The 16,376-nt window shown below is 40.6% G+C and overlaps 1 protein-coding gene across 1 annotated transcript; it reads left to right on the top strand.

Annotated features, from left to right (window-relative positions):
• The first annotated feature begins 7,101 nt into the window (after positions 1-7,101).
• LOC131857704 (uncharacterized) lies at positions 7,102-7,512 on the top strand. The gene has a single exon (XM_059210404.1). It carries the CDS (start codon positions 7,102-7,104, stop codon positions 7,510-7,512), a length of 411 nt encoding a protein of 136 aa, XP_059066387.1.
• Positions 7,513-16,376: the final 8,864 nt, after the last annotated feature.

Genomic DNA, 16,376 nt, shown 5'->3' with positions numbered 1-16,376 from the left:
TCTTAGTATTTTGGATACCAAAATTTGAAAAATTATTTATCTTCTCACCTTTGATTTAGCATTAAAATTAAGCTCATTATTGGAATTAATATTATTTTGTTTGATAATATCTTCCTTTTTTATAGATGGTATTGTTTCAATGTTTCATGTAATACTTTTTAGTCTCATGGCCTAATAGATTTTATAGAACATGTTTGTTCTTGATGTTGAGAAATAATGCTAAATGAAACTCTAATTTATAACAAAATGCATATTAAGTGAAATATTTAAGGTGTACTAGAAGCATGTAAGTTGTGAATAAATCCAATGATTGAAGTGTATAAAACCCCTTATTGATAATGACTAATGATACCTGGATTTATATATGAACTAAAATGCTAGCCTCTTTCTTTGGTAGATTCTAATGTTGACATTTATTTAACTATTTGAGTAGGTTGTATCTAGATGAATGGATTTTTTACGTAATTTACCATATATGAATATTTGGATCATAATTTCAAAGTTGAATATATCATCAATTTAGTCAAATATTTCAAGTAACTAAGCATGAGAGTGATAAATTCAATGATGGCTACAAAGAGGCAAAACCTACCAGGCATGTCATCCTCCTCCTATAATAATAATGGATGATATGAAGAATGTGACCATTTTCTATTGTGTGCCTATTACTCCATCTATGTTGGTCCCCCTATCTTCCACTTTGTACATGGAGACTTTTCTTCCTAAGTAGCACAAGGTGGAAGGGATGGAAATTGGTATCTCAAAGTCTATTGTTCCTAAGTAGTCCAAGGTTGAAGGGATGGAAATTGCTAATAAAAGAAGCTTAGACCTTAAAAAAACTTATGCGCTGAGAAGAAATTTTTTTTAATGCAATTTGGCTTTAAATTACCCTACCTTTGGGATTGTGTGTTTTTATTTATCAATGATTTTTGCTAAACTTTCATTTTTTCTGTTATTTCTCTTTTATTAGTATGTAATTCTTGTTGCTTAATGTTTCTTTCTATAGAAGGTTCTGGGTCCTTTCAAAATTCCTACTTACCTAATCAAAAATAAAGGTAGGCTTATAATTTCATATGATTAAAGCTAGAATAAAATTAAATACTTATAAATATTTTTCCTAATATGAGAAATCTAAGAGTATGAGTAATAAAAATTAAGAAATTTTCATCAATATTAGATTATATGTTCATAACATTAGACAAAAGATATTATATGTAATTTTGAGACATTATAATAATGGTTGTAGACGTGGTTTGATGAAAAGAATATAGGTGAATAAATATTTAGTTTTAATGCACATATTGGTTATTAATAAACTATGAATTTAGTGTTCATTTTCTAATATGAGACTTGTTAGGCTCAGTAGGGGTTACAATGATTTTTAGACGTTGAATTACATCAACAATTAGGATCCATAGGTGCATGCCATTGTGATATTTTTGAAATAATATTTGAAGTAGTCTTGTTTCTTAAATTTATGTTAAAGTTGTGATATCTGATAATTTTACGAGAATATTTAGTTATAAAAGTTAATTATAGTGATTATGCAATATTTTTACTAGTATGTTGGTGTTAGATAAGAAAGTAATATGTGATTATGCAATATTGTTATAATAAATCAATAAATTGAATCATATAACTAGTTAACATCATTACTCTTAAACTATTTTGGCCCGTTTTGGCTCTGCAACTCTCCCGCCTGTTTTGAGTTTGATTCTATGTGCCTGGATGTCCGCCCCCTCTGGAGAGGCCCCTCCTCCCCTGCTAGACCCAACACCCGATTCCACGGTTGGAGCGCATGCTTCTGGGCCTGTTACGGGGTCCACACGTTCTGTGGACCATATGGAAGAAAATGACAGTCTTCACACCCTTTCCACTTCTCCAAGTCTAACTGATTCTGGATCGAAAGGGGAGGAAAGGAATATACCTCACCCTGAACCGAAAACTTCTACCAGTCAGACGGATAAGGATACTATGGAGGTGAATCCCAAGTCTAGCTGGAAGAATGCCCTCCTTGGGTCAACAAATTCGATCCCTCTTGATGTTGTGGCCTCCTTCTCCCAAACGGAAGATGGAACGGAGATCAAACTCTTGGACAACCTAATGGACAGAATCACCACCTCCCTTCACCTGGCGATAGTTGGTCATTTCTTCTCCTTCCGACCTTCTATCGACATGGTTAGGCAATGGGCAAAATCATGCTAGAAGCTTAAAGGAAGCCTAGAGGTTTCAGCCATGCCGGGGGGACTCTTTCTATTCAAATTTATCACTGAGGAGGATCTGGTTTATGTCCTGTCGGGGTCTTGGGCTTATGGAAAGCACTTCCTAACCATGGCTAAATGGAAACCTGGTTTTGACCCCTCTGCAGAACTAAACCACATGACCCAAGCGTGGGTTAGGCTACCTAGACTCCCTCTGGAGTTCTGGGATGAACAAATCTTTCGCTGGATAGGAAACTCATTTGGTTGCTTTGTTGCAGCGGACTCGGTCACTCTCAACAAGTTCAGGTTGGTGTATGCTCGCTTTTGTGTCAATGTTATGATTAACAAAGCCCTCCCAAACTTTATCTCCCTAAAGTCCAAATGGGGAAAATGGTCCCAAGCCATTGTTTACAAAAATGCCACCCTATACTGCCAGAAGTGTAATACTCAGGGGCATTCCTATACTGATTGTAAAGCCCCTATGGTAGCAGAACCTAAGATCAAGAATAAAGCCATCTGGGTTGAACCCATCAACCCTAGTGACCCATCATCCTCGGCCCCTCCTAAGCTGACTACTGAGAATATTATTCCTGAAGATTACTAGCACACAAGCAAGATCCTTGAGATCTTAATATCCCCAGCAGACCCAGTCAAAAACTCTAACTACCCCTTGGAAGAGGGGGAGATCCCTCAGGTGATAGCCCTCATCATGTCCCCCATCCCCCACCCTTTTGCTTCCCACTCACCCCATGTCCTCCTTGACCCCACCCCAGCTATGGTTAAACCTCTCAAGATTGGAAATATCTTGCCCACCACTTCAACCCCTTCCTCCCCTATAGCTGGGGATGGAGAGGAGTACTCTAGAAACTCCCTGGCAACTCCGCTAAAAGTGTCCCCCTTGAGTTCTCCTCGGATGGATAATGAAGAATGGATAACCTAGAAGAAGAAAGTCAAAGCCAAGAAAGCTGATGTGGGGGGAAATGAAAGTAAAGTTGGGAGACCTATAGTAAGAGTCCTGAGACACAAGGTTATGGCAAGGGACATTGCAAAGGGCAGACAACTGACCTTGGACAGACTTAGCAAAAGTAAGAAATGAAGTTCCTCTCTTGGAACATAAGGGGTCTGAACAGCCCCCAGAAGCAGTTCGCCATAAAACAACTCATTCTTGAGATGAAAATCGACATCTATCTAATTCAAGAAGTTAAGATGCCTTCCCAAACCTTCACTGTGATTGCTGGTAAACTTTGGCCTAGAACGGACTACCTGTATGTTGACGCCTTGGGTGCGTCTGGAGGTATTGCTACCCTATGGAATCCCATTAAAATAAAAGGCAAGTTATTCGCTAGCTCCCAAAATTTCCTCACGGTTTCTCTCCACTATGGTGATCTTTGCTGGCAGATGTTCAACATCTATGCTCCCAACTCTAGGGCAGGAAGATGGATCCTGTGGGAGGAAATCTCTAATATTATTATGACTAATCAAAAGGACCTATTTATGCTTGTTGGGGATTTCAATTCCCCCCTCTACACTTCTGAGAAGTGTGGTGGCCTAGAGGATTTCTCTGACAGCATGAGCGACCTAGCCAACTTCATCAATGCTTCAAACCTTATGGATATTGACCTTCAGGGTGCCCCCTTCACTTGGTCGAATAACAGGAAAGGAAAACACCTCATCCAAGTTAGGTTGGATAGATTCCTAATCTCCACCAACTAGGATTTGGGAACGAGCTCCTTCCTAAAATCCCTCCCAAGGACGGTGTCTGATCACAACCCCCTTCTTCTCTATTGGAAAGATAGACCCTACCAGCCCCCCCCCTTCTGCTATGAAATCATGTGGGCCTCCATTCCTGACTTCAGGGATTTGGTTAGAGGCTGGTGGTCCACCTTGATCCATGGGACTACCATGTTCAGAATTATGGAGAAACTAAAGTTAATCAGCAGGGAAGTCAAAGGGTGGAACTGGAACACCTTTGGAGACATCTTTAAAAGAAAAAAGGACCTGGGATCCAGACTGGAACAACTTCAAATTTTAATGGCTATTGGTAACCCCCCAAACTCCATTTTGAAGGACGAGGAAGCTTGTCGCAAAAGCTGGAAAAATATCCTTGCCAGGGAAGAAGTGTACTAGAAACAAAGATCCAAGATCCAGTGGTTGAAAGAAGGGGACAGAAATTCTGCTTTCTTCCATAGATCAGCTTTTAACCACAAGAGGAGGAACTACATCAAAAGTATTAAAGATGAAACTGGCAAGGAGATTTCTGATGACTCTCTGATTGGACAAAATGTGGTGGACTTTTTCACTAGTTTGTATGCGGACAGTGGAATGGCTTCACCGCTCCAGGACTACCTCATTAGTAAACTGTCGATGGCCATTAAGGAGGATGACAACTAGTAGCTTTTGTCCCCCATCTCTACTAAGGAAGTTCATAGGGCGGTCTTTTCTATGGGAGCTTATAAAACACCGGGCCTGGATGGTTTCCCCCCGACCTTCTTCCAAGACTTTTGGGATATTGTTAGCTATGATGTTACTAAAGCTGTCCAAGATTTCTTCAAAATGGGGAGATTGCTAAAAAAGATCAACAACATTGTCCTCATCCCCAAGACCACCACTCCCAGCTACTTGAAGGAGTATAGGCCCATAAGCCTCTGCAATACCATTCACAAGATTCTCTCCAAGGTCCTTGTAAATAGAATTAAACCCTTCCTAGAAAAATTTATCAGTCCATCTCATAAAGGCTTTGTCCTGAGATGACAAATTCTGGATGCCACCATTACAACTCATGAGATAATCCATTCCATGGATAGGAGAAAATTACTAGGTATGGCCTTTAAACTTGATATATCAAAAGCTTATGACAAGGTTAATTGGGAATTTCTTTTCAAAGTGCTCCTAAAACTAGGATTTAACCAAAAAATGGTGAGTATGATTCATGAATGTGTTACCACAGTCCAATTCTTAGTCTTGATTAATGGGACTCCTAGGGGAGGCTTCAAAGCTGAGAAGGGTATCCGGTAGGGCGACCCCTTATCCCCTTATCTTTTTATCATGATAGCTGAAGTCCTAAATAGAAATGTGACTCATCTAGTCACCAATGGTAGGCTCCAAGGATTCAAAGTAGCCTCCATGCTCCCCCCTCCTAATATCCAGCAGTTCATGGATGACACTTTCCTTTTTGGCAGAACTTCTATCATGGAGGCTAAAGGATGGAAGACCCTTTTGGAGGACTATGCCAAGGCATCGAGACAATGCATCAACTATGAGAAGAGTAATTTCTACTTCTTCAACACTCCAAATGACCTCCAACTCATAATTCTCTCCATCCTCAGATGCAAAATGGCTACTCTCCCAGGGACCTACCTGGGGCTCCCTCTCACGGTCAAGGAAGTCACCCCCACCTTCTGGAACTCTATCTTGGAAAGAATGCAGAAAAAGCTTGCGGGATGGAAAGGAAAATTTCTCAGTAGTGCAGGGAAGCTCCAGCTCCTTGCAGCCTCCCTACAGGGAATTCTGGTCTACTTCCTCTGGTTCAAAATATCAGGGACCATGGGAGAAAAACTTGAAAAAATTCAAAAAAACTTTTTATGGACTGGCTTAGAGGAAAAAAAACATCTGGCTCTGGTCAACTGGGATACTATTTGTTTACCCAAATCTCTGGGAGGTTTGGGTATATGAAAGATCAATGCCCTCAATAAGGTGCTAATTGCCAAGGTGGGATGGACCTTGGCTAAAGGGGAAGCAGACTGATGCAACATCATCAAAGCTAAGTATTTGGACCGGGAGCATTTCTTTTATAATCTAAATACTGCTGACCTTCCCCAAGGCTCCAAATTATGGAACAACATCCTAAAAAACAGAGTGATGATTAGAGAAGGTCGAAAGTGGCAGCTTGGAGATGACAAAAAGGTGAGATTCTGGGAGGACTTTTGGATGGAGTATAGACCGTGGATCAACACTCGCTTCCATCAAATCAGGAACCATCTCAAGGCTATCCTGGAGGATTATGATGCGGATTATTTGGTCCCAAGAAATGGCTGGAAGGACTTAGTTCCCATCTACAGCAATCAACCGAACCTAGTCCCCCTAGCTCAGGAGTTGCAACTCTTATTGCTGAAAACTAGAATTCCCATGACCACGAACGAAGACAGCTTCATTTGGAAAGAGACACAATTGGGACAGTTCTCGGTCAAATCTGCTTACTCTCAGCTCCTAAAACACCCTGTGGATGCAGAAGGTTGGAAGAAAGTATGGAACCCTCAGTTAATTCCCAAAATTAATTTCTTTTGGTGGTCCCTCATGCATGGAAAAACCCTCATGCTTGATAACTTGAAAAAGAGGGGATTCTATCTCCCCAATAGATGCAGCTTATGTAAAACGGATGAGGAATCTATTGAGCACCTTTTATTCTATGTCCCTTTGCAGCTCACATTCGGTCTGTCACTCTTTAGAAATGTGGTCTGTGTTGGGTCTTCCACAAGAATATAAAAAATTTTGTGTTTGATTGGACCCCCCCTTCCCATCATCCCCTCATCATTCAACTTTGGAAACAAATTCCTCCGCACATCTACTAGGCTTTGTGGAAGGAGAGAAACAACAAAATTTTCAGAGACACTGAGACCCCTCTGGACTCTGTAGCCCTCACGTGCTTTAAGTTGATGTCTGAGAATCTAGAAGCTACAAAATGGAAACTCCCCCCTATCCTCCTAATGAGAAGGATAAGAAGATCACTGGCAGCTGGAAGCTCCCCCCTGGCTTCGATCGCTTAAACAACAGCACCAAGAAAAAGAGACAGATGACTAGGTGGTCTTCCCCCAGAATTCACTAGTTTAAATTGAATTTTGATGGCTATGCTCAATGCAACAGTCAAGCTAGTGGTGGAGTCATCAGGGATCATCTAGGGAACATGGTTGTAGCCTATGCTGGCAACCTCAATGAAAGTTCATTCTCTCAAGTTGAGGGAATGGCCCTCCTCTGGGAGCTGAAAATGGCTAACGACATAGGAATAAAGCATCTAGAAATCGAAGGAGACTCTCAAGTTATTATCGACTCTATCAAAGGGAATGCTTCAGCAGGATGGAGAGTGGAACCCATTCTAAGGGATATTAGATGCTTGCTAGTCAAAATGGAGGACTTCACCATAGACCACATCTTCAGAGAAGGAAATAGAGTGGCAGATTCCATGGCGGCTGAAGGAAGGCTGCAGATGGGCTTACGATGCTGGAGGGACCCCAATCTACTCCCAATCACTATTAAGGAAATCCTGGATAAGGAAAAAGCCTTGTGCCAGGAAAGGACTAACCCTTCCACCCAATGATGAAGGAAAATGTGTTAACTTTTTCAAATTGGTGCGGAGATCCCACCAATTTCTACCATAGACGAACACAAAGCAGAGGTATGCAGAGTCATCAGTACCACAAGGGATGAATTTATAAAGAAAGGACTAACATTGGGAATGATTACCATTCAATTATGACTCAGACAGTGCCAAATGGCAATGGCAAAGGTGGTGTTGGGGAGTTGTCAACTCACATTAGCCTGAGTAAAGGCTCGCACGCTCCGAGTAGATCTTCGGCCAGCGATATCTATGAGACTTTAAGGGATAATAATCACTATGATTATTACGACCGTTTAACCCAAGTCTGGCACATTTTCCCTAGTTATTCCATCCTAAGCTTGCTTCGGCTTTCCGTTTTGGCTTTCTGTTAGTTTCAAACAAAGAAGTTGAAGGATTCTCAAATGGGGGGGGACAGGCTTAGACTGGAACCCAAAAAAGTTGAGGAGTTCAAAGCCAAACCCGCGGCCTGGTTCATGTGCACCGAAGGAGGCATTGACAAATTCATGGAGAACATGAAGGGCAATGACGAGAGACTCTCTAAACAATTTGTGTCCTCCTAGGAGGATAGAAGGGTGACTGTGGGGGTAATCTCCTTCGAAATAAATGAAGAGGTCATTTCCCAGGCTACAGGCCTCTCAATGGAGGGCAGAAAATGGAAAAAACAGAGCCGTATTGCGGACTCTACTAGCCTTAACTAGTTTTTCCGCCATGGTGAGAACCCTGTCAAGAGGGCTGGAGGCTTTAATAGAGAGGAACTCCCGCACCCTTGGGATGAAGTCTGCTACATAGTGATGAAGTATTTTATGCTTGAAGGCAGGTATGGCATTTTCTACTACTACCACCTCCCCTTCCTGAACCATTTGAGGAACAAAGACCTCATTTCCATTCCATTATTTTTATTACACTTGATGGATGCTAACATTAAAGATATAGCTAAAGCTAAAAAGAAAGGAAAAGACTTTCCTATCCTGCACCAGGGCCTTATGCTCTGCCTTTTCAACTTCCACCTCACCCTCTACCTGCCCTGTTCCATTTTTGTGTAGAATGTCAACCCCTCGACCCAACCTCTAGCCATTAATTATTCAAGCCCCCATTGTATGGAACTTGGCTCCTCCATCAAGAAAACCAAGAATCACTCCCTAGAGGAGATCGAAACCCTTAAAAAAGTTAAAATCCAAGAAATTGATTCAAACCTGGACATTACTGAAGATGCCAACATGCCCCACCACTCTAGCAGATTGGCCTCTAAACCCTCTGATAAATCCCTAAGAGACCCCTCCTCCTCACATGACATGGGCAACTCCATTCTGACTAATAAAATCTCCCGAGCCCAGCACAAACATTCCCCCCTTTTTGTGAGCTCAACCCATGTTTCTGAAATCTCAGCCACCTCTATGAGTCTGGAGCCAACCAACTTCCCTTCCTTGACCTTCAAGATTGAGAAAATGTTGGTTGTTGAAGAGGCCAGTAGTGTGAAGGAAGAAGATCCCAACATAGCAGAGCTCGAGGAAAATATAGAAGCCCTCTCTGACAACCTGCAGGTGATTACTAGCAAACTGGAGGCGATGGAGTCCAAGATGCATGATGTGTCTAAATTCACTCTGAATGTCATGAGATGCTTGGCTACTACTCTATGGCTTTTGCAAGATAGTGTGGACAAAGGTAAAGGCAAGGAAGACGAGGACTTTAAAGGCTTGTTCAAGTTCCTCACTAAGGAATGGGCTAAGAAGTTGCTCCCTAAGAAGAGCGGAGGGAAAAATAATTAATTTTCTGCATGTGGAGAAGTTTTTTGTCTATCTGGTGTAGTAGGCTAGATAGGTCTAGTTTTGGCTTATGTTTACATTTTAATGCTTATAGCCCTGCGTGGCACCGGAAGTATACTCTGAGTGGTAGTATTTTATTGCTGATAAACTCTCGTAAGATGGTTTTTGTTTTTGATAAAGGTAAAAGGCTTCTTTTGTGTTGATTGTTTACGGACAATGGTCCTTCCATTGTTCTCTTAATTGTACCCATGGGTCAGCCCCCTCATTTTTGGCTGCTTTTATTATCAAAAACATCATTACTCTTATCATATTAAAATGTGACAGATTAAGTCTAAAGTGGTGACTTTTCTCTTTTATGTTATATACTTATCCTTTTGAACTCTCATATGAAACGTTTGTATGGGCTCAACATTGTGATTTATTTCTTATGTTGTTACTTCCATTTTTTTGGAATAGTAATTATGGTGATTCATATGTATTACTTGTTCTAATTCTTAGTTTCAATTTAGGGATATATTAATTTAATAATTTATTAAATTTGAAACACTATTTTCTAGTTATAGCCATGTTTTATATTGTTCTTTTCTCTCTTTTCATTTTACTAAGGTCGTAATTTTATTTGTAAGTTATTTGTAATTTTACCATTAACTTCAATTGTCTTTGTTGTTGTTACTGTTGTTGTTGTTGTTGTTGTTGTTGTTGTTGTTGTTGTTGTTGTTGTTGTTGTTGTTGTTGTTGTTCTTATTATTACTACTATTACTACTATTACTATTACTATTACTATTACTATTACTATTACTACTACTACTACTACTACTACTACTACTACTACTACTACTACTACTACTACTACTACTACTATTACTATTACTATTACTATTACTATTACTATTACTATTATTACTACTAGTATTAGTACTATTTTTACTACTAGTATTAGTATTATACTATTACTATTATTACTACTAGTATTAGTACTATTACTACTACTACTACTACTACTATTATTATTATTATTATTATTATTATTATTATTATTATTATTATCGGTAACAAGTTTTGGATTTATATTGCTTGAAAGGAAAAATACATGCCTTCAACTGCTCTGCAGTGTTCCACTATCGAAAGACTATGGGGTCTCGCCCCTACAAAATCAACATGAAACATGAGACAGGAATCACTCCAACTATGCCTACCACTAAGGATACATTCCATACAACAGGGAAAAACCACCCAAAAAAACCAACCAAGGGCCTCCTCCCTGGAGAAGTTGGGGATGGCCTAACTAGGTCTTTCATTGGGCAGCACCATCCCAACACTTTTCGAGGCTCCCAACTTTCCTCCATGTAACTCATTGCGTTCCATGCTCTTCGCACTCTTTCGCGGGATTTGTTGATGCACGAACGGTTGCCCATCTTCACCAATCAGAGCCTGTGACTTCACTGGGGTCTGCTTGCCATGCAATTTCATTCACTTCATCAGTCCCATCTTTCACACAAAGTCCAACAGTTCCTACCACCCTTTCCTTGCATCCTCGAACTGGGATTCAACCGGGCGAGAGGCCGACCACACCACCAGAGGCCGCACTACATCATTCTACCCACCTGAGTGCCTCCACGACCCTTGCTCCATTCTCAAGCCCACTCCAATCTCCACATGCTCCGCCACCTCTTCCAGGCCACCTAATCATTTTGGTCTCAACACTAGAGATGCCACCCGCAACACCTCCTCCCTTGAACTTCCCACCATCAGTGCCAGAGCCACAAACAAGGACAATACATCCAAGTTCATTCGTGGGCGACAGTCAGTGTCTAGGAATTCATCCCCAAACATCAAGTGAACAACCCTCCGAATTTCTTCCTCATCCACCCTAAAAACATTCTTCAATTGGTGGCTTGAAATTGTGCCTCGAAAGGCAGGCATTTGGCCTGATGTGAGCAGCAAAAATTTTCTTCCATCATTCCCCTGTCACACAACCAAAACACAATGCTCACAAGAGAAAATGCAGTCCTCTACGCAGTGCCAAAAAGAAAATGAGGACCATAATGGCACAACCCGCTGCCACCCCATCCATTTATTTCATCACATGCACCACCTCACACCACACATTGCCAACAATCCAAAGTTCCATACACTATCATCATTGCACCCACGCCGCCATTTCACAACTTGTTGCCATTATGGTGAATGCAAACCACGTGAGCTATCCCCACCCCTTAACATACATATCTAAAATGGTTCCTGCATAGCTCATCACAACTTCTCAGGTTCCCCTTTCATACTCAAATCACCTTCATACAAATTCTAAGGGATCCAAATCTCTTAAATCTTCAAATAAATTAAAATGTTCTGCCAAGGAACCATTTGCACCTACATTCGAGAGCACATCAGTTTCAGCATTCGCTTCCCTTAAAATATGTGATACATTAAAATCCTTGAACCCATTCAGAAGGTTATTTATTCTTCGGATAATGTTTATCCAGGTGTCAGGCCTCCATCCTACCCCTAGCGATGCCATTCACCACTAAATGAGAGTCCCCTTCAAGGTGTAGTTTTTTCATCTCCCATTTTTTTGCCATAAGAATTGATTCAATTGTTGCCTAACACTCAGCTACATTGTTAGTGCCATTCACTAATCTCTTTGATCCAAGTGCTAAAATACTACCTTTCTCATCTCGAGCTATGACCCCTGCACCGAAAATCATGGGATTCCCCCTGGATGCCCCATCAAAGTTGATCTTGATCCATCCCCTATCTGGCAGCATCCGCACATGACTTTTAACACCAACCCTAGGAGGATAAGCCCTCAAAGGCCCATTAGCAGGCCTAAATTTGATCAAAGGCCAGCCCACCAGGATACCAACATCAAACTGAGTGAATGGGGTCTTTGCCAAATTAACCTCGGAAGCAGCATTAGAGACTAATTCTAAAATACCCTCTCCAGTCTGATCAGAAATTACTCCATGGGTTTTGTTTTATCCTCAAAGAGTTGTCGATTTCATTCTTTCCAAACTTCCCACATTACTGTTGATGGCATGACCTTCCAAATTGCATCAAAAGTTGAAAAATTGTTCAAAACCGGCCACTATTCCAGCCAATCTCGCAGGTTCCCTACCAAAGGCCCCTTCCAACTCAACCTCTGCAACCCAAATCACCATGCATCCTAGGCAAATTCACATATCAGAAGAAGATGATCCATATCTTCCTCCTCCTTATAAATCACACAACAGAAGGGACTCGCAAACCCCATTCTTTTAAGTCTATCCCCGGTCAAAATCCAGTTGTTACCTGCCAACCAAAAGAATGCACCTGCTTTGGGTAGAAAGCATTGTTCCAACCTATCTTTGCTTCCCAATCCACCTTCCTGACATCTTCCTCCAAGAAGGCATACCCCAGCTTGATAGAATAAATTCCACTCTTCACACCATACCAAATGATTTTGTCTTGCTCCGTGGAATCCGTCACCTCTCTACTTGCTAGGATATTCCTCAATGTCCTTTGATCATCCTCCCCCAAATCCATATCGCTAGGGTCCTTCCAAGTCATTCATTGTCCTAGATCAAATGACTCTTGGACCAGAAAATCACTCACTTTGTCTCCCCATTGTTGGGTGGTCTTTGGAACAATTTGCAGAGGAACCCCGACATCCAAGGATGGAAATCTGTCCCAAGAATCCTACCAGAAACTAGCCTTATGGCCATCTCCTATTCACCATGTCAGATGATTGGTAACCAGGCTTCTATAATTCACTAGAAAGTTCCAAAGCATAGATCCTCTAGTGGGATTCTCAACCGTGAGTATTCTCTCCTTATCTTCATTGTCCAGGTACTTTGCCTAAAGAATTCATACCCATCTCTGCTCCAACTTACTATACATCTTCCACACCAACTTCTCCCCCATAGCTTCATTGATTAACTTCCAGTCATGGAGCCCCATACCTCCTCCCCCTTTCAGTTTACAAACTCTATCCCAAGCCATTAAAGGAATTTTGTCCCGATCCTATTTACCATTCCACAGGAATTTCCTTATTTTCTGTTGAATGTTCTTGATGATCATACCTGAAAGTTTAAAGCAATCCATGGAGAAAATTGGCATTGCTGAGATTACTGATTTCAACATTAAAATGTGACCAGCCAACGTGAGCCAATTACTTTTCCAATCATCCATTTTTGCTTTACAACCATCAATCAGTCATTTCCAAATCTTCATCTTACCCGCTCCAACAAAGAGCGGCATACCAAGAAACTTCCTTGGGAGCTGTCCAATTCTGATGCCAAAGAGTCTAGCGATGGCCCTCTGAGTGCCGGCTTCTATATGAAAAAAGAATATCTTCGACTTTTGCCAATTGATCTCCTGTCCAGTGGCCCAGCTATATCTATCAAGAACTTGTTTCATCACCATTGCTTCTTGCATGGAAACCACACTAAAAAGGCAAGTATCATCAGTAAACTCAGAATGTGTTGTCATTTCCACCCCTCTAGCAATTGCAATGCCTTTCCACATCCCCTGAGATCTCTTTCTTGCAATCGATCAGCCTAAAACTTCCGCCAACAAGATGAAAAGAAAGGGGGAGATGGGATCTCCCTGGCGAATACCTCGTGAGGTAGGAAAAAAACCTTGGGGGCTACCATTAACTAATACCAAAACATTGAATTGCATAATCAAACTAGAAATCCACTTAATCCAGCATTTACTTAAACCAAACTTAGCAAGCACAACCAATAGAAAGGACCTCTCAACTCTGTCATAGGCTTTCTAGATGTCGAGCTTCAACATCATTCTTCTCTGTCTGCTCATCATAGCCATATGTATCACCTCATGAGCCACAATAATCCCATCAATAAAGTTCCTCCCTGGGGTGAAGCCGCTCTATTCACAGGATATAAGTTTTTCCATGATCAATTTGAGTCTATTGGCAGCAACTTTTGAAATGATTTTGTAAATAGTATTGCATAGCGAGATTGGACAAAATTCCTCAAGGCCCACCAGTTTATCTTTCTTTGGGATAAGTGCCACCATAGTACTATTGAATTCTTTCAAGATCAATCCCCTAGTCTTGGACTCTTCTACCACCGCCAACAACTCACCGCCTAACAAATCCCAAAAAAACTGGTAAAAGAAAGCCTGAAAGTCATCCGAGCCCTGCACTTTCTCCCCACCAAGACCAAAAACAACTACTTTTAGTTCCTTCGAAGAGGCTGGCTCCTCAAGCATTTGATTGTCATCCCTAGTTACTAATTGTGGGATCACAGCCAAAAACTCCTCTTTCAATCTGACCTGGTCAATCTCTCTCTTGTTCCATAAATTTCCAAAAAAATCAACAGCCTCCTAGTTAATCTAGTCAGAATCATCTGTCAAAGTACCATCCTTTAGACACAGAGATAAAATTCTATTAAGGCTTCTCTTAACCTTCACAAAACTATGGAAGAATTTTGTGTTTTTGTCTCCTACTCTAATCCAATTCTCGCGTGATTTTTGCCTCCAGAAAATCTCTTCCCTCTGCAATACTTCCTCATATTTACTGAGAAGGTCTTTCTCTGTGAGTTAGTCCACCTCATCCATTCCATCTGCTAGGACTTTCAAATTTAGAGCCCCCATCTCGCCTTCAATCTTTCATTTCTCTTCAAAGATATTCCCAAATACAGTCTTGTTCCATCTTTTTAGTTTCTGTTTAACATAGCTTAACTTCTTAAAGAACTAAAAAGACAAGAAGCCTTCAACCTTAGGGGCCTCCTTCCACCATTGAACAACCTGATCTCTGAAGCCCTACTCCCTTAACCACATCATTTCCACTTTAAAGGGGCATCTGAGCGAAACTCCATCCTTCTACAAAACAAGTGAGACCAGTAAATGATCCAAGCCAGAGATTGCTAAAACTTCCACCTAAAAAACAAGGGGAACCAGGTTCCAATCCCTTGCCAAAAAGAACCTATCTAGTTTCTCTCCTATGTTGGAGAAACCCAAATGCCTATTGGTCCATGTGAAGTTCCCACCTTTAGCAACCACTTCAAACAAAGCATTAAAATCCACAAAGGACTGAAAATCTATTTGGATCTTGCACATCCTTCTCACCCCTCCTCACTTGTCCGAGTGGGAAAGGGTGGCATTGAAATCCCCCACTACAACTATTATGGCTGACCTAATCTCCTCTAGAGTCTTGGTAATTTCCTCCCAGAGTTGGTGCTTATTTGTTGTTTTAATAGGGCCATAAACATTGATTAAGAGCCTAAGCAATTAATAGTCTGTGAGCTTACCTTTGCCAACTGCCAGTATCTAGAGCTTGAGACTGCTTCCACTTTCACTAATTGGGAGTTCCACAAGATACCCAGGCCACTGAACCCCCTCCACATCAACAAAAAAACCAGACCATCTCTATCTAACACCAAGTATCCTAGCTGCCACTTCACTACCAAACTTTGTTTCCTGAATGCAAATTACCTCTGGTTTCGCCTAATCAAATCCTCTTTTGATCATGTGACACTTGTCAGGGGCATTGCAGCCCCTGACATTCCATGTTAGGAATTACATTGCTGCCCAAGAGAGAACAAGAATTATTATTATTATTATTATTATTATTATTATTATGTGATCTTGATTATTATTTTGGTAGCCCCAGAGATCATATCATCACCTTGTTATTTTTCTTTTTTAGCAAAAACATCCAGTAGCTTGATGATTTTGATAATCTTGAGATATTGAATTGATATTCCTTTCTATTTCTTGTAGATTTTCTTTAATTATGCTCATCCTTAGCATTGATTTCATAATAATAATTTTAAAAATACATTGATATCATTGACTTGTGGTTTTACAAAACTATAATGATGCAACTTTGAATGTTGTATTTTATTTTAAACTATTCCTATATGAAATTTGTGACTAGTGGAATTATGTTATGATATAATTATAGTAAGGAAAGATACTGATAATATGCTTATTATCTTAATTATGTTCATTTTTTTATGATTTGATAAGTTACAAATCCATTACTTTTTTCATAAAAATTTATTGTTATCTGGGTCTAATTTGTTTCTTTACTGATGCATCTAAGATCAAGATTCAAGATTTAGGTTTTGTGGA

The sequence above is a fragment of the Cryptomeria japonica genome, chromosome 8, assembly GCF_030272615.1.
Source record: "Cryptomeria japonica chromosome 8, Sugi_1.0, whole genome shotgun sequence".
Classification (NCBI taxonomy): domain Eukaryota; kingdom Viridiplantae; phylum Streptophyta; class Pinopsida; order Cupressales; family Cupressaceae; genus Cryptomeria; species Cryptomeria japonica.
This window is presented reverse-complemented; position numbering and strand designations above follow the sequence as displayed.